General features: G+C 51.1%; 1 protein-coding gene, 1 long non-coding RNA gene and 1 other non-coding gene across 4 annotated transcripts; 1 reads left to right on the top strand and 2 right to left on the bottom strand.

The window, feature by feature from the left end:
• Positions 1–1,583: 1,583 nt before the first annotated feature.
• On the bottom strand, positions 1,584–8,002 carry GLRX5 (glutaredoxin 5). The gene is made up of 2 exons (XM_090271363.1): positions 7,630–8,002; positions 1,584–1,769 (listed from the first exon to the last, which is right to left on the bottom strand). Exons 1-2 carry the CDS (start codon positions 7,919–7,921, stop codon positions 1,591–1,593), a joined length of 471 nt encoding a protein of 156 aa, XP_090127489.1. The 5' UTR covers positions 7,922–8,002; the 3' UTR covers positions 1,584–1,590.
• A 1,125-nt stretch (positions 8,003–9,127) lies between these two features.
• Positions 9,128–9,403, top strand: LOC150017238 (small Cajal body-specific RNA 13). The gene has a single exon (XR_016510368.1).
• Positions 9,404–19,372: 9,969 nt separating this feature from the next.
• Positions 19,373–23,674, bottom strand: LOC150017237 (uncharacterized). 2 transcript variants are annotated; one of them, XR_016509883.1, is made up of 3 exons: positions 23,081–23,674; positions 20,044–20,118; positions 19,373–19,851 (listed from the first exon to the last, which is right to left on the bottom strand). It is a non-coding gene; the product is annotated as an uncharacterized LOC150017237 (long non-coding RNA). The 2 variants fall into 2 exon arrangements; XR_016509884.1 differs by lacking the exon at positions 23,081–23,674 and adding an exon at positions 22,141–22,313.
• Between the last annotated feature and the right edge of the window lie 25 nt (positions 23,675–23,699).

Below are 23,699 nucleotides of genomic sequence, written 5' to 3'. Positions count from 1 at the left end.
AAAGATTTTATTAATTTATTTTTAGAGAGAGGGAAAGGGAGGGAGAGAGGGAGAGAAGCATCAACGTGTGGTTGCCTCTTGTGCGCCCCAACTGGGGACCTGGCCCGCAACCCAGGCATATGCCCTGACCGGGAATCGAACCAGCAACCCTTTGGTTCGCAGGCCGGCGCTCATTCCACTGAGCCACACCAGCCAGGTCTTTTCCTTGCCTTCCTTTTGGGAGTCCCAAAACCCCCAGGGGAGGGAGGGCGGCAAGAGCAGCAAGCTCTGGGAGGACCCCGACCTGACGTGTCAACCCCTACCTCTAAGTCAGTCTGTTCTCGAGCTTTTCAAGAGGCTCTCAGGTTCACTGACATAGGACAGGCCTCGAGAATGGCTATGGGGGTTGAGGCTCGCCACGCCAGGATGGGCTCTCCCCCCAACTCACCGCCAAGCACCCCTCCAGCTCCCATTCCAGCACGGAGGTGGAGGCCACCGGGAGCCTTATGAAAAGATCCCGGAAGAACCTCTGCTATGACTCCAATTACTCCTTTTTAAATCGAGGCGCTCTTTTTGAAGAAATAAAGTACTCATTAGATCCCATCCTTGGAGGAGTGTCAATGACGTCTCCCGATGGGCAGGGGCTGCCCCCCGCAGCCTCACAGCTCGCCAGTCCCGCAGGCCTCCAATGGCCCCTTTAGCACCGCTCAGCGTGAACAACTTACTTCCCCTCGAGAGCCCAGAGCGCAGCCTGATAGCAATTTCTGCGGCGAATTTAACAGAGTGTGAAAATCACTCTTAATTTCTAGACTCCCAAGGTCACAGAACTAAAAATCCTGCTGTATGTTGAGTGTCTGTGTCCTGTCAAAATTCCTGTTGACATCTGGCCCGTACGTGGGTGGGGTTGGGAGGCGGGGCCTTTTGGAGCAGAGCCCTCATGGGGGGGATGAACACACTCACAAGAGGGACCCCAGAGAGCCCGCTAGTGAGCACACAGGGAGAAGACAGCGGTCTCCGCACCAGATGCTGGTTCTCACTGGGCCCGGAACCTGCCGGGCCTCGATCTTGGACTTCCAGCCTCCGGACTGTTGTCCACGAGCTGCCCAGTCCACGGCTTTCCGCTACAGCAGCAGGAAGAGCCAAAACACAGCCTTACTGCTCTTCAGAATTAACAACTCAACACACTGTATCCCTGGCAGTTTATTTTAAAAAATGACACCTCGGTTACCGTGTTCTCTTCCTTAACAGAACAAGTGACAAAAAATTGGGGGGCAGATATTATCTTTGCAGATTGACACACTGGCAGGGGACTCGTGACTAATCACGACGATGTAGAAACCCCTGGTTTTCCTCCTGAATCAGACAAAGCACAAACGGCTGTGTGAGCACACGCTCTGTTTATAGCAGGACGGTCACACGACCCTGAGCTACTACATACAGCGCAGGGCTTACAACTAAATCACGACAGAACCTTCTCGCCCAAACCCCTGACACACCAGGATCGCCTGACCGCTCACACACGGGAGGAGCCCGTGCGGGCAGCTGGGTGGGCAGGGAAAACAGGCCCGGTCAGGCTTCTCCACGGCAGCGGGTGTGCGGCCCCCGCCACCCTCACTTTGAGCCCTGGTCTTTCGTTTCGTCCAGAAGGGCGGAGCGGATGCCCAGCTTTTTCAGTTCTTCCACCAGGTCCCCGTTCTGGTGCATCTGCAGGAGAATGTCGCAGCCCCCCACAAACTCGCCGTTGAGGTACACCTGCGGGATGGTGGGCCAGTTGGAGTAGTCCTTAATGCCTGCGGGGAGAGAACACGTAAGCGTCACTGACACGGACAGAGCTGCCTTCTCCTCAGCCGCGTGCTCCTCGCCCGCCCCCAGCGGAGACCGGCGTTCCGGCCCGACGGCCCCCATGCCTGGGCAACGAGGTCACTACAAAGGGCACCAGCTGCGAGCCACACGGACTGGCGTTTAACCCCGATCTCTTCCCATTACAAACGGGGACCCCAGACACGTCATGACTTCCCCTCCCCTCTGCGCCACCCTCATCCCACCAGGGGCTGATGGGAGTCAGGCAAGGCTCTCCTGTGAAACACCCAGCACATGCTCGGCGCTGGTAACAGCCCAGAACGCGCGATCGGTTCATGGACGCCACACGTGATTCCCAGAGCCATGTTCTCGACGCACCTGCCGGGCATGCTTTCGGTAAAACCGACCCTGGAAGAAACGCTGCGGCTTCATCTCCAAGTGGGTTACATCGCAGGGAGCCGTCAGGGTGGCATTGCCCAGTGAGGCCGACCCACCTAAGGCCTGCCTCGGTGAGGGAGTGTCCCCCGTGACCCCTGCTCACGATGTCGGTCATTGGTTTCACCTTTAAACTCTCTGACCCAGAGAGAAGTCCCTTTCCATGCCTACAACCGCAGCCCTCATCTCGTTCGGCCCCCGGGACGGGGACAGGGACGGGGACGGGCATGCCATGGGGCAGGCCACTGGGCTCCACTCAGAGCCCCCAGGGACCAAGGAAGGGAGGCCCAACGCTCGCGGAGGCCCGGGTGGTGGTCCAGGCGCAGGACTCCCAGCGGCTCTCAAGCACTCACAGCAGGCGAGACCACCCAGCACCCATGGGACCAGGAGCCGCAGGGCTGCCAGGGACTGTCCTGAGCCCCATGGGGATGACGGTTGTGGCAGAGCAGTAAGAAGGAAATGTGCCTTCAGTCCCGAGACATAAAGAACCCACTCTTTTCTTACGTTCATCCTCACCCCTCTACTCCCACGTTGGGACGAAATATCCTTTTAAAACATATCCAGCCAATAAACATCTGTGCTGGTTACATTAAAACAGAGGACGGTCAACATCATGACATAATAATATTCACTACAGAGTACATGTGATTATTTTACACTTTATAGAGACAGGCAGTTATTTTAAAATAGTCGAAACAAACACAAAATAGAAAAGTCAACAGATCCTGCAAACAAAATACAGCATTATAAAAATTAAAAAACTGGTCACGTGGTGGTTTTTATGTAAACAGACTAAAAACACGAGGACTGGTTCTTGACACCCTATAATTTATTATCATTTATTTTCCCAATAAAATCACCAATTTCAGTTACATCACAAATAACTGCCCAAGATATATGTTTTTCTCATTTGAAAGTCACTGTTTTCTTTAAGAAGAAAACAGCAACCTCGCCCTGCAGGGCAGCTCTGGGAAAGGCCCCCAGCTGAGCTGAGGGCTTATCTCTCCCCCCCAGACACCCGTAGGAAGTGGTTACGATGTTACAGGCTCCCCAAAGCATACTTCTTCCCTTATGAACGCTTTACTGAGCTCTGACACGATGTTATGTTAGTTTCAGGTGTACAACACGATGTTTGCATATGTTGCAAAATGGTCACCACAATAAGTCTATAGTGACAAAATTTCCTCTCTTGCCATGAGATCTTAAGATCCACTCTCTTAGCAACTTCAAAGCATACCTCTAAGTCCCTCTGGAAGTCCAACAAGTTGGCTCCGGGGTCACCAAAGCAGGGCCCATTCCATTAAGCATCAGAATGCCCTCACGGTACCATCTAAATATACTAGAAGGCCCTGATGGATTCCAGTTTGTCAGCATTCTGACATTTGTTGCTATGACTTAGCACACAAGGGTGAGCATGCGTGTGCATGTGTGTGCATGTGTGTGTGTGTTATCTTCAGTCTATCAGAACTTCTTTTACAAGATGCCTGTTACAAACCTGTGTGTTTACTCTATCTTCAGTCTATCAGAACTTCTTTTACAACGACGCCTGTTACAAACCTAATTTCTTTACTTTTATGATAACTGAGATTGAGTGTGGGAATTAAGAAATGTTTAAAGTAAATATGAACTGACCACACATTCAACCCTAAAAGGGACAATTCTTTTAAACGGAATCTTTGCTGAGCAGCAGACTGGTTTGCTCTTATTGATCATTTGTACAGCACCACACATGACCAAAGCATTAGGCTCGTCCCATCCACTGAGCTTTATGTCACAGACTGTCTCTGACTGAGGGGAAGAGAGTGACATGCCACCAGGACGAACCCTGACCACCAAAACCACCACCACAAGGGGGCTTTCCAACCAGCCCGAGCATCCGACACAGAGCCACGTGCAGGGGGGTGGCTGGCCCCTTCCCAACCTTTGGGCCAGCGGCCAAGGTGCCGATCGGCTGACAATTTATCTGCTTACCTGCTTCTTTAATTTTTAGATTAACAAGTGTCACGGGCAGCTGATGTCAAGGCAAAGCTTCAGCATCTTTCTCTAAAAACATGCTATATTACATTTTTTTAAAGTCTGATACAGGTTTAAATATGTAAGGAAATATGTAATTGATCCCTGTAGAGCAGCGATTTTCAACCCTTTCCAGATCATGGCACACATAAACTAATTACTAAAATTCTGTGGCACACCGAAATACATATGATTTTTTTTTTTGCTGATCTGACAACAAAAGTATAATTTTGATTCACTCTCACTGGACAGCTGTTATTGTCATGCTGGCTGTTGCCATTTTCTTATCTGACTGTCTGAAGGACGAGAGGTCAGTGCCCCTGACCGAACAGGCAGGTAGCGCTTGTTTCAAAAATTCTTATGGCGCACCGGTGGAAAATTGCTGCTATAGAGTGAAGTGAGATACTTAAAATGATAAAAGAAAACTGTTCATAAGTTGAAGGTTAAAATGAGTCCCATCAATTCACAATTAACTGTTTAAATATGGCTAATTTCTCTCACAATTCAATTTTTAAAAACTGCAATATACAGAGATGGTTCTCCCAAATATCACTTGGAATTACTCAGAATCAGAGAGACTCCTGAAAATTCGAAAATTATATCCAAGAATGGACTGTAATGACAATCATCATATTTATTAGGTAACAGACACTGATTCAATCTGGGACAGAGAATCTTGACTGCAAAGTTATATAACAGGATAACACTCAGAACTGGAAGTCAGAAGGGTGTCTTACATATATACCTACTGCTCCACCAACCATTTAACATTCCAAGTACAAGCCAGAGTGGAGAACATGTTCTGGAAAATTCCCTTCCAAATTTTCAAAAGGCACTTTTTGAAATCCCTCACATTTCAGAGCGTCCTTCCTTGTTCCTGGTTTGGACAGTACCGTACGTTTCAAGAGCCCCCCTTTGACCTGGTAGATTTTTCACTACGGGAGCCTCAGAGTAGGATGCAAAGCAATTCCAACTTGGCCACTTCCTGGGCTCCGTTGACCTTGGGCGACTCCGGGAGTCCTGTACTTCTTCCTCTTCCCTGACTTAGAGGAGGAGGCTTGGACCAGGAGGTAACGTGAGCTGAGAGCATGGAGAACAGCAGACCCTCCACAGAGGGGAAGCAAAGCCCCGGGGGGGGGGGGGGGGGGGGACCAGGCACCCGCCAGGAGGCCATCACACTCTGGCCTGCTAGCTTGTACCTGGAGCCTCAGCTAAACCTGCTGATCTCTTAGCTCCAGTTTCCTCATCTAGAGAATGGGGATGACTCCCCGCCGCCCAGATTTCTTATGAAGGTGAAATGAGAAATAACTGGTGAAATGAACTAAACTCCCACAGGGCCAGGGACGGCGTGGGTGTCCTACTTCTCCTTCTTGAGGTCCTCTACCCGCCCCGCCCCAGGAATGCTTCTCTGAGAAACACACGCAACAGAGAAAGCTTAGGGAAAGGATGCAGGAAAATACCAATGAAAGATGCCACTAGACACCCATTTATTGAGCTCAAGGTTACAGAGTTTCATACTCTTTAAGTTTTACCTACATCATCTCACTGAATCTTTACAAAAATCCTACCCGGTAAGTATAATTAACCCCCCTACTTTTCAGATTAAGAAACTAAGGCTTACAGGGATTAAGTAACAATGCTAGCATATGCGGGGCCAGGGTTTACCCCAGGCTTCCCGGCGTCCGAAGGCCAGGCTCCTGACCACCAGGGGCAGCCTCTGGCCTGTGTGGGGCTGGCCTCTGTCTCTCCTGCCCATGGGCTACACTTGCACACACGCAGCTGCAATACATGGGCCAGTTTGTCATACTGAACATTTACACACACAAATAGCATTACTGCACACTTACCTTCTGGCGACTTACTTTTTGACTAAACTTTGCATCTTTCTGCAATTTAGTCACATGAATACATCTCGATTCATTTTACCAAGATCCCTTCTTGCCGGTTTTTCATTATTACAAGCAACACTGCGGAGGACAGCCTTACACGTCTCCTAACTCACAGGCAGGGTCTGTCTGTCTAGACCAAGGGGTGACACACTATGGCCTTTGGGCCAAATCTGGCCCAGTTCTTGCTCTCGTAAATAAAGTTTTATTGGCACATAGTTCCTCTTATTCACTAACGTAGGATCCCCGACCGCTTTCAGGCTACAGCAGCCAAGTCGAATACTCGCAACAGAGGCTGCACCGCCCATAAAGACTCAAGTATTTACTCTCTGGCCTTGAAAAAGGAAGCCTGTCAACTCCTGCTCTGGACGACACCCTCAGGAGCGAAGCAGCTGGGTGCTCAGCTCTGCTCACCTTCCACCCGGCCAGGCCCTGACGGTATGGGAATAACTCGGCACCCTCGTGCTCCTCCAAAGTGTCGGCCACCATTTCACACGCTCCTCTTCAGCGCACGACACATCTGCCACGCAGACGCATACAGACGGCCCACGGTCCAACTTTTAGAGTTGGCCGACGTCACAGGGTTTTTGATACCGCCTTAGGTTCCCGATACTGAAAAGGCTGGACAGATTGTCAAATGCTTCATAAACACGCAACAGTAGCACAATGATTATTCATTCCAAAGACAGTGGTCCCAAGGCAAGAACTACAGTGGTGTCTGATGAGGCAGAAATTTAAGGGTGCTCGTGCTTTTTAAGAGCGTGGAAGAGAGTCCCCGATACGATGAAGAAAAGTGGCGTTTAGTAATTCACTGGAACCCTCGCGGAAACCCTGCTCTGCAGAAACACGATACACAGCGGCCCCCGCTGTCCCGGGCCAGCGAAAAGCCACAGGTGCCGCCTGGCCTCTGGCTCCGGAAGCTCCCCGTCTCCAAGCCCTGGCCCCGCAAATCCTCCCCTGCCCTCGGTTTCCTGCCCCCCCCCCCGGATCCCCACGCAGACCAACGACAGAAGATGGTCCCTGACACCCTGAGCCTTGACCTTGCAGAGGCCAGCCTCTGACGTCACCAGCGCCGGACGACGGCACCCTGGGCCCCTCCGTTCACAGCACCAGCTCGTAACCCACCCAACAGGCAGGCCGATGCCCTCAAAGTATCCCCCCAAGTGCTTGCCTCCCGGGTTCTTACTGCACCCCTCTCCGCCCGACGTCCCCCTCCCTGCAGAGCGGGCAGCGAGGCGGCTGGACACTATTCGGAAGCAGCGAGGACTCGCCCCGAAACGCCGACGCCTGCTCCGCGGGCGGACCGCTGAGTCGCTAGGACTTAGCCCACTGTCCCAAGTGACAACAGACCGGGGCCCAAGGTCCTCGGACCGTGTTCAAGCCCATCATGTCCCCGCCCGAGACTCTCACACCGTGGGACCCGGGGCCCTCGCCCCGCGCAAACCCCAGAGTGGCCCCCGGCCCCGAGCAGCGGCCTGGGCCCGTCGTCCCCGTCCCGCACCTGGCCCGCCCTGACCTTGCCGGAGCTGGGGGTCGTCCAGCACGTTGTAGGCCGCGTAGTCCTGGACACCGTGCAGCCGCAGGATCTGCACCACGGCGTTGCTGAAGCCGCACTGGGGCTGCTCCGGGGTGCCCTTGAGGAAGACCACCACCTTGTCCTTCTTCACCATCGCGTCCAGCCGCTCCGCCGAGCCGCCGCCGCCCCCCGAGCCTGCCGTTCGCACGCCCGGGCCCCGCAGGCCGCCGCTGCCCGCGCCACGCCCCCAGCGGAGCAGAGCCGCCGCCGCGCGGCCCACGGACCAGCTCATCCCGCACGCTCGCTGGGACCCTTTACAGCCCGGGACCTCAGCTCGCCCCTAGGCGCCTTTCCCGGCCCGCCCCCCCGGAGGCCCTCATTGGGCCAACTCCATGCTGCTCTTCGTGATTGGAGAAGGCTGGCCGGCAACTACTCGAGTTTACCAATCCTGTCACTCGCCCCGCCCCGACAGGTTAAAGGTGGTCCTTACGCCAGAGCCACATCCTACAGCCTTATCATTGGCCCTCGGCAACCGCTTTGTTAGTTGATTGGAGAGAAGGGATGTCCATCAGGGTCACGCTCCGCGGCAAAGAGAGAAGAAACGCGGGAAAAGACGACTTCCCTCGGGAGGGTAGGCGGGCCCGCTGGGATCTCCCGGAGGACTGGGAAAGGCACTGGGCGGGGTTTTGCCCTTCCGCGGAACGCCGGGAAGGGGTCATTTCCAGATGGAGGTTCCGGTTCCGGTGTAAGGTGGTTGAGTTGCCGTGGCAACGCGGTTGGCGGCTCTCAGGTTTCTGCATCAGGGTTGCTAACAGCGCTAGAAAAGGCCTGCGTACATCTTTCCCAGCTTAGGTGAGCGACTCGGGTGCCTCCCTAAGGCCGGGGCCGAATGCCAGGCCAGGCACTGGGGTCCAGGCTTGCCCGGGGCTACCTCATCTGATCATGCGCTGCCTCGGCGCGCCGCCCACGTGGGAGCAGAAGGCCATGCTCGACCCCTTGGCCTCGCCTCTGGCGCGCGATTATTTCTCCAACATAGCTTTTATTTTAAAGGTTTGTAAAGCCTTCTCGTCTGCGTGATCCCATCAGGGTTTAGGGGAGCTGACTTTCCACTCTACTTAAGCCCTTGGGCCTGGCCCCGGGAAAGGTTTGCTGAATGGGGAACTAAGACGGAAATTGGTTCGTTGGACAAACGTTTTGTGAGCAGGTGCTGCGTGCTCCGCCCGAGGCCTGCGCGGGATCTCCAGAGAGCGATCTAGATCTTGTCAGCGTGAGAAATGAGAAGCAGGTACAAAGAAAGGCGGGGGTACAGCGTGCAGAAAGGAAGGTCCATTGTTTTCTAGTCTCTTGTGCTTTTGACACCTTAGCATATATTTATTAGGAGTTTGTTGATTTCACTCCCAGGCACTCGATTTAGCCCAGTGTACTTGGAGCGTGGCAGGTGCTCACGTTGGTGGAACGAATGATTCCGGAAGCGTGGGACTCGGGGAAATGGCCACGGGATCTGTAGTCTGGAGCCGCCCCTGGGTTGATGGTACCCGAGGGCACACCAGACTTGCAGAAAAAGCATACTGCAGAGGAAGCTGAGGCGTGACTGCTCCAGAGCCAGCTGTTCCATGTGCAATTTTCCTCTGATAGTTCCTCGGTACTGTTGCCACGGTGATGATGACTTTCCCATGTCATTATCTATCCACCAACAGTAAGAGAAGCTTTGCAGGCTTGATATTGTTTAACAGATGGAGTGGTTTCTGTTGGATACTTAAGTACTGCTACAAATTTTTTTATTTTTTAACCTTAAGTATTTTAAAAATTGTTTCTGGGGATGACCTGTGTATGCTTTGGAGGTGCCCAAATGTAAAATCAGAAAATTAGTGCATGCACTGTTAGCACGTGGATCTTTGAAATAATCCTTCAGTGTGAAACTTGAGCCTGCCTAGTTAACTGAAAATAAACTCAAGATGTTACCCAGAAGTGCCCCTCAGTGACATATTTCATCCCTTTGATGACTGATGGTTTCCTAATGTGGGACCCAAAATTGATCAGCTTCTTAAAGAATCTTCTTTTTACCCCCCAGATTATTTGATTCCAGGTAAGTCAGAGGAACACGCATCAGGAACAGAAATAACGAGGCTGTCTGGAAAAAGTCCAGCCGTTGTTAATATAACAGAACGGTTTGTACGACACCAATGTAACCTGGCAGCCAAGGAGAGTGGGCTGGAATGCACATGTGTGAATAATGATGGCCTCACTGTACTAGTCAGTGGGGGCGGTAGACACTGCTGAGTGAGCACGTGTGCTGTGTGGCCGTCACATCCAAAATGACTGAGCAAGCAGAGCAGCAAACCTGCGTCTCATTTTGCATTAAGCTTGAACACTGCTCTGCAAAAACTATTTGGATGACTCAGAAGGCTTCGGGGACAATGCAATGAATGCAGAGCAAATAAAAGTGCGGCACAAGTGATTCAAAGATGGTCAAGAATCTGCTGAAAGTGACCCATGTCCTAGAAGGCCCGCAACGAGCAGAACACCCGAGAATGTTGAACGTGTACAGGCTGCAATCAGCAGAGACCGATGACCCAGTTGACTCAACCCCCACACAGCCCAGATTTGGCACCATGCGACTTAATGGCTCTTTCCAAAGCTAAAATCACCATCGGTGAGATTCAGGAAAATACGTACGACAAGGCAGCTAATGGCAATCCCAACAAGTGATTTTGCAGAGTGTTTTGAACAGTGGAAGAGCCTGGGGGAACTGTGTGAGGTCCCAAGGTGCCTGCTTTGAAGGGGACTGAGGTGTCATTGTCCCGTGTACAGTGTTTCTTGTATCTTCTTCGAGAAATGTCTGGTTTCACAGCACGCGGCTGGATACTTTCTGGACAGGCCTCGTATTTAGGAAGCACGGTGATGCTGGCGCAGAACCGTGGCTTCGGAAGTCCGGCATGTGGTGCCACAGCAGGGAACGTGCGATTTCCAAGGTCACCTTTTACTCCTAGTAAGTTGTTTTTTTATTTAAAAAAAAAAACCTAAATATTGGCTATTTGTTCCTGAAATTGTAAATTGTTTATTGCCCACTGGAAACTGTCTCCTTTGGCTTTTGTGCTTGTTGGAAGAGGGAGAAGAATTTGCGAACTGGTATTCCAAGGCTCTGGAGGCACAGGGCGGTAATGGTACCCCTTCTCTGGTGTAGAGTATTGGCTTCGGAAGTGTAGTGGTCTTTTTCAGTTGTCTTACTAAGTTGAGAATACAGCCGTCGTTAAAGACGAAGTGTCGTCCTTGCGCAGGAAGGGCGCAGAGCCTGCGTCTCGCCAGCACTAAGCGGAGCCTCCGCGCCCAGCAGAGGATGAGAGGCACGTGAGTGAGAGGCAGGCCCTGGGAAAGCCTGTCCTTGCCCTCCAGGGAGCTGCCGGTGGCTGCGGTCGTGCACCCAGGGCAGGGGAACAGACCACGTCGCGACACCGAAGAAATTGGAACACTACACCTAAATTTAAGTGTTTAAGAGAGGAAGCAGAAATATAAAATGTTGTCTGTGTGGAACATATTCACTTCTGTCTTTGAGTGAAAACCACTGTTGGAGTGCTTGGCTCCAGACATCAAAGATTTAGAGAAGCAGATAAAATAGTGTTCAAAATATTTCTTCCAAAGCATAGAACTCTTATACATGTTTATGATTTGGCATTTTAGTTTTGCGGTTTCTCTTTAGGAATTCTGTAATGAAAATGTGTCACAAATATACTCTTTAAATAAACAGCTGTCAGAAATCTGCACATATGCCCAAATGTATTCGGGTGTTTTGAACACAGAAGTCAGTAATCTACCAATTCGTGATCTCTCCCATGTGGACATTAATGGGGACATGGGGGTGGAAAGTACACAGAGACTTCAGAGAATCCCGGCCTTTTGGTCACGAGATATAATTAGACCCCAAACCAAATAATCAAGGCATGTAAACATGCTGACTCAGGCATCTTAAAGATGTTTTTCTTCCCTGCACTTATTTATAGATAAGGCTTTACTACATTTGGTAAAATTTTTCCTTCCACCCACTTCTCCAAAAGCAAATTCATGTTGAACTATAAAAATCTTACAACGTTGAGATCACGTCTCCCCAAAACAAACCCTAAGTGATTATCAAGCTTAAGACGAATCCTTATTTGAACTGGGCACATCCGTGTTGCTGGGCCTCAGTGTTGAAGTCCGTTGCATCTGGCAAAGAGGGTGTGTTTCTGAGCGTAGGACAGGCCATACAGAAATGGCTGGGTCCCAGCTGCTCGGAGCATTCTTCCGTGTCATTTTGAGAGAAAAGTGACTGCCTGGGTGGCACAAAGAGTTGAGCCAGCAAACGTTCCTGAGCTAAAATAGCGTTTGTGCCCCGGCGTTGCAGCTGGAACCTGAACCCGTTCTCTGGTGCACGTGGCTGTTAACGGCTGCAACCCCGGCATTCACTCGGTGCCCCAGCTGCCCGAAGAATAATGTAGTGCGTGAGAAGCCAAGGCGCTGCCCCGCCCGCCAAGAGAATCTTTGCTAATCCCTAATGCCAAGATACAAATGTCTTGGATTTCGACTACCTCTATCTGACAGCTGTTTTTATAAATACTCCTCCGACCATGGGAGTGGCCCCAGTTTTGCTAATCGCTGTGTCCCACGCAGTGGGCGCCGCCCAGAAACAGGAAGGAGGGCCCCACCAGGGCCTGCGCTCCGCTCCGGGTAAAGGGGTGCTGTAAAGTGGGTGAGCGCAGCCCAGAGCCAGCGGTGGGAGATGCGGGCGAGGACGGGTTCCCTGAAGAAGCGTTTACGGAGCGTCCGGAGGCCGCAGCAGAACCTGATCCTGCTCTGGGATTTGAATTGTAGACGGGTGATGTGAGCCCCAGGTTCCAGTCCTCAGCAATCCTAAATACTCGGGGGTTCTTTTTCTCCTCCGTAGAATTTTCCACCCCTTCTGTCTTCCTGGTTTTGTGAAAAATGTGTGACGTCTGCAAACAGTTCCTGTTCTTTCAAGATGTCATTATACAAGGGCTGCGGAGTAAAAGGAACCGATTTGTACTCTTCCTCTGCTCCTGAGCCTTTACCCCCCCCCCCCCAAATAATAACTGTCTTGCATGTGTAGCGCACTGTTCTGGCCTTCAAACGGGTTTCTGCACGTGCATTCATTTGGACCTCACCGTTAACACTAGGATAGTGGTTCTCGGACATTTTGGTCCCCAGATTCGGTTCTCTTTCCAGTATTTGTGTAGAACATCTTTTTGACAGACTTGAGCACTCTGGGTTCCTCTAGAGGTTGGGTTGCCTTCACAAGCACTTTTTGAAATTTTACTGCTGAGTTGTAACCTCACCGGCGAGTCCCATGGAAAATTAAATATTCCTGAATTATCTTCACTGGCTCTGCATGTGAATATATTAGAGACGGATGTGATTTTTTTTATGCTTTGTGGAACTGGAATGACAATTTCAATTTAAAAACCAGTGGAAAAAAATGTAAACCATAGATTTTCATTCCTGAAAGTTACATTTTCTTTTGTCCCCATGCTTTTTCTGCATTGAGGCCCAGACTCCAGGCCTCTGCTGGGCTTGGCTCTGTTGAGAACCTTAATTTTACTCTGAGGAAAATAGCCCAGGCCAATCTCCTCTAAGGTAATATTAAGAATTAAGGGGTAATCGTAAAACATGTTCAGACTTGATTAAAGGTGGTAAAAGAACAGTTGACTTTTCCCAAACTGTTTAATGAAAGATTTTAATGTTCTGCATTATGTGTTTCTGTTTTCCAGCAGCAGATAGTTTCCATAACTCACACTGTTAGCACATTCCAGCAGCTTCTGAGACAGGACATAAAAGCAAGGAGCCAGTGCTGTTGTGGGTCAGACCTGTTACGGAAATTTATCTGCCAGCAGAAGTTTATGGCTCTCTCTGATAATCACCGAGTTTGCAGCCAGACGAACAGTGAGACAATTTTATTATTTTCTTTGAATGATTGCTGAGATGTATTGCCAAGGCCTTAAATACTCTTTATGATGAGTCAGAATTCCACTTGGTGCTTCCACCTTTGAGCCTTAGTAATTTAATGCGTCAAAATTAAATCTGGCTATCATGGGAATCCATTGCTCCAGCCTTCAGCAATGCATCTAGCGAAGGAGGAGAAATCCACCCCCGTTTCATGGCGGGGCGGGAGGCTGGAAATGGGATGAGACATCAGCTATTCATTATCTTTCGCAGGAAAATATTGGAGGATTTAAAATATTTTTCTGCTTTTATGGCCTGAAAAATTCCATTTGTTAATTCTAACTTGAAACTTTTTGAAAGCATAGCCTGCCGAGATATAGTTAACTGTTATCCAATTTCAGTGAGCCAGAGTTTCAAATAACTTCAATACAAGACTGTTAGAAACTAATATTCTGTTTAAAAGAAAAGAAAAAAAGGTGTGTGTGGGGGGGTCACTTTGGCCAGACCTCCCTCGCTCCCTCGCGGGACCAAGAGCATTTCGTACTGAAAGCCTCGAAGAGAAGGGCCCGTGCCGGCCGGCCTGCCGTCCACAGATGCACAGGGACGCGGCCGCCTCCTGCCGTGCGTTTCGGTGCAGCGCCACGTGTGCGCGTCAGCGGGGTGGCGAGGTCCTCCCGCCCGCTCATCTTCATACCACGCACGGCAGCTCGGACAGTTTGGACAGTGTGCACCTCCTGCCAGCTGCCTGGGGACAGAGCCTCTTGCTTGTGTTAAAAACCAAGCCCTGGCTGGTGTGGCCCCGTGGGCTGAGCGCCGGCCTGCGCACCAAAGGGTCGCCGGATCGGTCCCCGGTCAGGGCACGTGCCTGGGCTGCGGGCCAGGTCCCTGGCTGGGCGAGAGGCGGGGCGACCGATGTTTCTCTCGCACGTCCGTGTCTCTCTCCCTCGTCCTTCCCCACCTTTCCCTCTCTCTAAAAAATAAAATCTTTTTAAAAAATCAACATGTGTTTCAAAATCATTCCTTCGGGAACTTGGGGCACTCCGTGAGGGGCCTCTGCCTTCCCCTGCAGGGCCGGGAGAGGGCGCCAGTCTGTCAGGAAGCTGGGCAGCGTCCCTGTCCCCGGAGGGCGTCGGGAAGCGGAGTTTGCCCGACCCCGCAGGACTCGGTTCCCCTTGGAGGCCTGTTCTGACCTTAGGGAATGGCTGACGCTTAGCTTTCTGCTGTTACAGCCACGACAGATTAGAAGCAGTAAATTTCAAAAGTTTAACACTAAAAGCAGGAAGAAGCAATGACTTATAAATCGGTTAACAGGAGATTCTAAAAATTAAGAGGCAGACATTCTGGGATTTTTTTTTTTTTCTTTTTTTTTTGGAAAAGCAGCATTCTGGGAATATTTAATATAAGCGGGACTAACAGTCCTCACAACACACTATTCCTTGAGCATTAGAGGCTTATATAATAATATCAAAATACCAAGAAAAGGAAATTGTATTCCACGTGCCTCTGGATAAGAAGCCAAGGAAATGTAGTATATATTAGACTGCCAACTAAAATTATACCCACACATGGCTTAAAGAGGTTTTGTTTAAAAAAATAAACCTGAGGAATACATTCTTCCCTCCTTACGCCAGATAAGCAGTTTTATTCTACCTCTGTTACAGCCTTCATATTAGTCTGTGGCACATACCTTAGAAATACTTAATTAGGTGGTAAGGGACGGAATGACATTGGCATCGAGTTGGGTTTTCCTAAGCCGCGTGAACCAGATGCGCTTGAGAGCGCTCGGCTAACACGAGGCCTGGCCACGGCCACCCACGAGGCCGCCCTGGGAATGCCGAGGTACTGTTTCACCCGGGATGCGCAATCGGAGGCGTTACGGAATATAACCAGCCCCATTTCACGGCTGTTGGGGACCAAAACCCGTCAAGGGCTTGTATGTATCACAGTGTCATTGTGTGGTGTTGCCCCCTCCCCCACCACCAGACAGGCAGCTTGTAGTGCGACTGAGTTCTTTCCTGCCCCTGGCCCTTAGCACTCTACCTGGCACTTAGTATGTGCTCAATGCATAATTCTTGGATGCGGAACGCATACCATGGTGACAAGGCAGGACCGAATCTCCGAAATCCCCAAGTGCGTGACATCCTATGCCTGTGCCATGGGAGGGAAGAAGCAGACTCCTGTGGAGCACCCACCAGCTCTATGCTGGGTGGGTGAGACAACCCTCCCAAGGGCCTTGCAGTCATGACAGCGACAGGGACAAATGCAAGAATGCCATGAGTATTAGGTGGCAGTGGGGCCCTGAGTGCAGCAGTCAGCGCCTCAGGGGCCAGGGGGAGCTTTCACTGGCTGTTGGAAAAGGGAAAGGAGCTACTATCTGAAAGGGAGGTGCTTTGGATCCGGAGGAAACGGCCAGGGCAGAGGCCTGCCGTGCAGACATGGGGACAGGCCTGAGGGCCGTAGGGTTCCATCTGTGGGATGAGAGGAGGTCACGGAGGAGCGTGAGCTGCAAGTTCTTGAGGGATGAGCCCCGTGGAACGGTTGCAGGCGAACTGGAGGCCGTGAGACAGACGGGGAGACCCGCCGGGAGACTTAAGAGCCAGCCACGGCAGGGCTCTGGCTGGTGTGGCGCGGCTGTCCAGACTTCGGAGGCCAGATTGACAGCATCTGGCAACTGGCTGGCTGTGGGGAGGGGCCAGGAACAAGAGGGAGGAATGCAGGCCTGTCCCCAGGTTCCTGGCTTAGAGCTGGTGGCTCCTACCTGCCGAGGCAGAGCAGACAGGAAGGAGGGTGGAAGAGGTGAGTCAGGAGTTACTTTTGGACATTCTGAGTTTCGAGGAATTTGAGTTATCATAAGTCATCTGGTTGTATCAGAACTTTAGGAAGATAGTACTCGGGTAGTTGCATCTACAGGTCTGGACCTCATGATGAAAGAGGTTTGGGCAGGAGGAGCAAGAGAAAAGAAAACAGGGATGAGCCCTGGGGAAAGCATGTGGTGAGGAGGGACGGGCCCGGAGAAGGCTGAAGGGGCGGGATGGGGAACAGAAGAGCTCCCACAACAGAGCTGGATCACGGATGGATGTCAGAAGCCACCGGGGGGCCAGGCAAGACCCAACCTGAGTGTCTCCTGCGTTAGGCAATGCAGGTAAACATGGTTGCGAGCTGATGCAATCAGAGCTCTGGGATCCTCTCAGGGTCTCTGGGCCCGGCAGGAGCGGCCCAGTGAATTTGTAAGGTGTCTTCTGGCTGGCGCATGCGCACGTGTGTGTGTGTGTGTGTGTGTGTGTGTGTGTGTGTGTGTGTGTGTGTGCGTGTGTATACGTGCCTTTGTTTCAGGCCATCTTAGAGTTTGTAAACTGAGTGAGTAGACGGCCTGTCCTTTTGCCCAGATTCACCGGTGACACAAGCCAGCATTTCAGTTTGGGTGATGAAACAGCCTGGATTGCTGAAGCGGTGAACTAATTCCAGTGGCACAGTGACAGCAAGGACCTTTTAGACACTCAAGGTCACTGGGATGAGTGTGCTGCCTTCTCTCCTGCCTGTGTGTAGGAGCTGCTTTTGTCTGCTGAACCTGGCTTTTTAATTAGACAGGAGGTGCCTTTGCGGTGCCTGCCGCTTTCCTCTGCCCACCAACTCTGCAACATCAAAAACGATATTTAGGATTTACGGTCTTTAAGGTCTCAGGCCAGATGCCGCCAGTCTTGGAGGACCTGCAGCAGGCTCTTTGGAAAGCATTTGGTCTGCACACGTCTTGGGCCCCTGGTTTGCAGCAAGAGTCTGAGGTTTTATGGAAGGAGGCTCCTGCAGCGAGCCGGTCTTTCCTGCTCCAGAGCAACAGCCCGCATACAGACGCAGGGACCTATTTGACGCAAGCTTCTGCCACTCCAACAAAGGGGTCAGCTGTGCCCCAGTGCAGGCTTCTCCAAAGAGCCGAGCTTGCCTGCTCGCAGAGGGATGGTGGGGGTGGCACAGATGCCGAGCGTGGGCTCCGCTGCCCCAGCCCAGGTGCCCCGGCTGGGCCTCTGCTAGTCTGCCGGGCAGGGCTCAGAGCCTCCCCCGGCTTCCTGGGCACGCTGCCTATCACACAGCGCTGCTAATATTATCACATGTGCAGGACGGCCAAGTCCGCCCAGAGCAGGCGAGAACACTCCTGCAGATTTCAAAAACTTGTCCCGGGGGAGCAAAACAAGACAAGGTTTCTCTCCTTCTCAGGGAAGTCTTTCCCGCAGCCTCCTGCTGAGGTGGTTCTGTTGTGAAGTTCTGTTTGAAAGCACAGTAATCGGAGGGTTTCTTTTCCCGTAACAGCGCGTCTGCACAGAACTGCAGGTCTGTCAGCAGCACATGGTCCTTATTCTCTGATCCTGACGACAGCTCCTCCGGGGAAGACAGGGCAAGAAGTGTCTGCGTCTCCTCGCGTGGAGACATGGGGAGGGGCCCTGGCCCACCCAGCTCGGCCAGCTGGGGAACACGTGCAGGGAGAGAGAGAGACCGCGAGGAGATTTCCATCCAGTGATTTTCTACTCTGCCGACCCACAGCGCGGCTGGCAGCACTGCCGTTATCAAGGCTGCATCCAGGTGATGAAACAGAAATAAATAAGCCACGTTCCTAAAATGCTACTGTTTCAACCAAAAAGATGAAGCTGGAAGGGCGAGCAGCAGTCAAGGCTGTGACTGAGGAGTACTCGCGAGCTCACGTGCTTAGTAACCAAGGAAATAGCTGAGCATGGCTGGGACGTCCCTGGTACAGTTTGCAGCAGTTCAGAGAACACAAAACCACATTCGTTATCGGAAGCGGCTCAGCCAGCCCTGCATGTTCTATCTGTGCTGCTATGACGCTGTTCCTGCAGCAGACGCAGGTCACGGGCATAATGGGAGGGCTCAGCCCTGCTACACACACGGAGGGCTTGTCCCTGCTACACCCACACTCACACCCACACACACACATGGAGGGCTTGGGTTGCTACACGCATGTACATGCACACACCAGCCCTGCTGCGCACACACACACACACACACACACACACACACACACACCCCAGTGTTCTGGGATGCTGTTCTCTATCCTCAGAGGTCTCACATCACAAACGCCAGTGCTGTTCTTTGCCAAGTACTTTCATAACCTTGACCATACAGACCTCATGACGTTAATGAAGCTGGAGCTTAACATTTTGGGTTCAGTGTAGCTCTGTGTGAAACTATACCTTAAGAAACGGACTGGAATTTCATCATGACCGGAGGATGGCCCTCCGCTATCACTACCAGACAGGCAAGATGTGTAGTGATTAAGAGTGTGGGCTGGCCAGAGTGCCTGGGTTGTACCCTAAGTCAGTCACGTGATAGCCACATGACAACAGGCAAGTTATTGCCCTCTCTGTTCCCTCCTTGTTAAAGTAGATAATAATTATAATTCACCTGAAGGTAGTGAAGAGGATTAAATATAAGTAAAAGCTTAGGACAGCACTCGGCCCTAGTAACCCTTTAATAAATGTTAAATATCATGATTATTCTCTATCATTCAAAATGTAGCTCACATCCTGCCTCGTCCAGAACACTTTTCCCCAAACGCTCAAGTGTGCTCCCTCCCTCCCTCCCTCCCTTTTCTGGGCTCTTCTAAGAGTCACTTCTGTACCACGCAGCCCAGCATTTGTAGTTTGCTTTTCTTGGTTTTCCAAAACTCATGGCCTGATCCTGGGCAGTTACTGGGGTTTGCTCATCACCGTGAGTAAGCGGGCCAGAGTCTGGCGGCGTGGTATCGTGTGTTGGTACTCTAACAGTTAACACAGAACGTGTGAAAACTCATCTTGACACAGAAACCTGTACTGAATGTTTATAGCCGCTTTATTCATAATAGCCCCAAGCTGGAAATAATCCAGATGTCCTTCAACAAGTGAATGGTTACGCTGTGGCCCGTCGACACAGTAGACACTCCTCAGCAGGAAGAGGCATGAACCTTTGATACACAAAGCAAGCTGGTGGAACCTCCGGGGGGAAAACAGCCCATCCCCAAAGTGTGCATACTTGATAATTCCAATGATACGAGTGTCTTGAAATGGCAAAAGTATAGAAATGAGGACAGATGAATGGTTCCCAGGGCTAAAGGAGGGGAGGAGGGCAGGAGGGAGGAGCGGCATGGGGGGTTGTCCATGGCGATGGGCATGCTCTCTATCCTGCAGGTATCAGGGTCAACATCCTCCTTGTAACATTGTATACACAGTGTGCAACATGCTGCCATCGGAGAAAACTGGGTAAAAGGTGCAGTGGATCTCTCTGGACCATTTCTCACATCTGCACAATCTACAATGATCACAAAATCAAATGTTTACTTTAAAACAAAACCACTTACAGTGTTCCCAACAGAAGCAGAAAGAGTAGACCGGGTCGCCCACTCATGGGAGAAAGATAGCCAGCCTCTGGTAGAAGGGTTTTACTTTTTAGTAACACAGTTTGTCAGTTGTGCCTGAACATTTCTGAATTTATTGTACTTACTCCTTGGAGTGCAGTAATAGCAGTGTTAAGTCATATTAAACGACGGTCTTGTCTATCATGGCTATTTCCAGGGCGCTGCAAGAATTTTTAAAACATGCAATACCTGACTATTTATCAGGGGCACCGACCCTTTTTCCCTTAGATTGTCAAATTAAAAAAAAAAAAAACAAAAAAAACAACAGCCAACACAATAGCCATCTGTTGTGAATGAATAAAAATTGTACCTATTTTTTATTTTTATTTTTGGTCAGATTGGCAAAAAAATATATTTTTGGTGTGCCACAGAATTTTAGTAATTCGTTTTTGTGTGCCAGGAGATGAAAAAGGTTGAAAATCGCTGCTTTAATACATTTGGATTCACGTTGTTTGTTTCAGTTGGGAGAGGTACGATAACTTAGGGGTGATCTTTTTCTCTCTCCTTTTTGAATGTTTCATTTATTTATTTTTAGAAAGAGGGGAAGGGAAGGAGAAAGAGAGGGAGAGAAACATCTGACCAGGGATTGAACCTGCAACCCAGGCATGTGCCCTCATCGGGAATCAAACGGGTGACCTTTCACTTTGGGGGACGACATCCAACCAACGGAGCCACGCTGGTCAGGGCAGAGGTGATCTTTTCTAATTGTCTCATGGCACAGACTCAGGAACTCAGAGCGGACCCCAAGTCACACAGCTAATGAACAGTACTAACAAGGGCTAGAATCCCGCCACCACCCAGGACCTAGCCCTATGCCTCTGACAGACGTCAGCATGATTAGCGTATCTAGAGAAATGTCCCAAATTACTCCGCTTCCCAAGCTTAGTTCTTGAGACGACTCATTGCCCTCCAGCAAGGGAGCCCCTGCTCAGTGACTGGGTGGGTGGCAGCTACTGGCGGGGAAGGTGACCTGTCCAGAGAAGTTCAGGAACCAGGCTGGTACATGGGCTCACCCTAGAGGCACATTGTAGCACCTGAGTGGGGAAGGACAGACTCACACTTGGAGAGCTGGCAAGAAAGAACAAAAGAGACAAGGAAGGAGGGAGGGAGGGAGGGAGAAAACCTGACACCACAGCCAGGGTGAGAACCAGCTCCCCAGCTCAGATCAGGACTTCTCTTATGGGGCACCCCAGCAATGGCCACCCCAGGGGGAGATTTTCATTTCCGGTTAGTCAAGGACCCTTAATTCATTTAATCACTAAGGGGGAAGTCAGTCTAGGACAGAAAAATGGAAACATAATTTTCCAGAACACCAATTACGACCCTGGGACTCCGGGCAGGGCCTCTCCTTCCTGCCCTCTTGCCTCAGTTTTCCCATCCCTACAACAAGAAGTTGGATTCCAGTAGAGCAACCCAGCTTTTGTTCTGATCTTTCTGTGGAGACTGAACACACAAACAGCTAAAACCAGGTTCACAAAACACGATTTCTACCGAATCGCTGTAGAAGCTAGCTAGCCAAGTACAAATGTGAAACAGACTGGAATAATTTCCTCAGTTTATTAAATGGGCCCCTGCTTCCCCGTGGGGTGGGGTCGGGGGTGCTGGCTGCAGGGCAAACATGCAGGGAAAGCAGAGTAAAAAGTCTGCTTTTTGGGAGACCTTTTGTACGTTGCACAAACAGCTCCCACTACCAGATGAGTCAGAATTTCCGAATGGCATAATTTTAGGGCCTTTTTGTGGTTCCCTCTCTGGGCCACTCTGACAGGGAGGCCATGGGGTGGGGTTTCCTGTGCTCAATTCCAGAGATGACAGGGGGGCTGTCCTCCTACCCTTTGCCAGAATTTTCTTCCAGATAACTTCATTTCCACTGCTTTCTGTGGCAGTAACGCTGAAGCCGAAGTGAATTTTTTATGGTCTCCTGGTTGTAAACTCCCCCATTCTCCTGCCTTGCTTCCTCAACTCTTCTTTTCCTTCTGTGTGAACTGTTTTGGAGTGACAAAGGCTGCCATGTAATTGACCAAAAAAGTCCTGTTTTCATGTCACGCTTAAGAACAACAATAGGAGAGTGTTCTAAAAAGCATCAAGCCTTACAAAACTAATGATAATAATAATAGTAATAGAGCTAGTAAGATATGCATGCTAGTTTGTGGTTTATAAAATAACTTTATCACATATATTCTCACCTGTGAAATATTACTGTTATTTCTCTTGTGCAGATGAGAAAACCAAGGCTCTAAGAGATCACATGGCTTGCCAAGGTTCGTGCAGTTAAGCAGAGGAGCTGGGCCTGGAATTTGGGTCTCTCAGCTCTGGAACGGGTGCTCTTGGCCACGGGAACAACGAGAGGGACAGTTTGTCTCTGTGCACCAGCACGACCCTGTTCAGGCTTCAGCCCTTTGTACACAGACTCATTGCACGCTGACACCCCTCCCCCCCCCGGGTGTGGCAGTCTATGCCACATTCTTCTCTACATTCCCAGGGATTAGCACATAGTAGGTGCTCAGGAAATGTTTGATGAATGGCTGAATAGCTGGCTGTGTGCCAGAAACTGGAGTCATCACACTGTACCCAGAACCAGCCCACAATACCAGGCACAAAACCATTCAGGACAGGTTCCTATCACTACACCCATTTAACAGAAGAGGAAACCAAGGATGAGTAACAGGCTCCAAGCTGTTTGACACCAGAGCTTGAGCTCTTTACCCTCAACTGCACCAAACCTAGAACTGGTCAAGGGCAAGAATGGGAAGGACCCTTTGCGTCTATCGCCTGTGACCCTTGGAATAATTATAAATTAATAAATGGGTTCCAAGTGCACAGGTCAGGTCGGCACCGGCATTTTACTCAGGCTAGGTCTACCCAGCGTTACCTCTAGGCTTTGTCATTCTTCCACCCTCCTCCAGCGTGGGAAACACACGCGCGCGCACACGCACACACACGCGCACACACCCCGTCTGTTTTACAATTTAATCTTTCTTTTAGGAGACATTTCTACTCTGATTTATTCAACACACCTTGATAAAGGGCCTGCCAGCCCTCTGGGAATCACTAGATTTGGCCCAGGGACTTAATTCCTCCAGCCCAGCCTCCTTATCCCCATCTTCAAAATGCGCGTAGCCACACCTGAATCGAATAGACAGTCCACCAGGTGCACAGTCCTGCAAAGCTGTGTTCTTCCTTAGCGGCTGTCGCCCGGTCCGAAGGAGGCGAAACCAGTCGTGCAAACGTGTAATTACTGGGACAAAGACCAGGGCTGGGGCAGCGGGCAGTTCAAAGGGCTTGAAGGCGCTGGGAGCGCCCAGGCCCAGAGGCAGATAAGGTTTAGCCCTTCCACAGTGGCGTGGTCAAGGAGCTGGTGGAGTCCCTGGATCAAGCTAGTGGACTCGCGGGAGGATGGGTTTGCTGCGGGAGGGGGCGCCGGGGAGGAGGGAGGCACATTACTGGGCCTTAGGTTTGTGGGAGGTTCGCATTAGGCGTGGGAGTCACATTCTTTGCGGCTTTTTCCCAGGCGCCGCCGTTCCTCGGCATCCTGGGGACTCCCACCCGAACCTGGGGCCCAGCGATCCCGTGCGTGGCGGCTCCCGGGATTGTGGGGTCCGAGGCGCCGGACGGCGCTCCCCCAGCGTCAGGCGACCGAAAGGTGTCACTTCCTTCTTGGATTCGTGCCTCCGGGAGGGGTGCCCCCTGCCTTTGCCGTCCCCTGGGCTCTGAGAGGCCAGTACTCCAGCCTTCTCCCCAAGTT

This window comes from Furipterus horrens, unplaced genomic scaffold (assembly GCF_987537825.1).
Source record: "Furipterus horrens unplaced genomic scaffold, mFurHor1.1.pri manual_scaffold_3, whole genome shotgun sequence".
Taxonomy (NCBI): Eukaryota; Metazoa; Chordata; class Mammalia; order Chiroptera; family Furipteridae; genus Furipterus; species Furipterus horrens.
The sequence above is the reverse complement of the archived record's forward strand: the minus strand, read 5'-3'. Positions and strand labels throughout refer to the sequence as shown.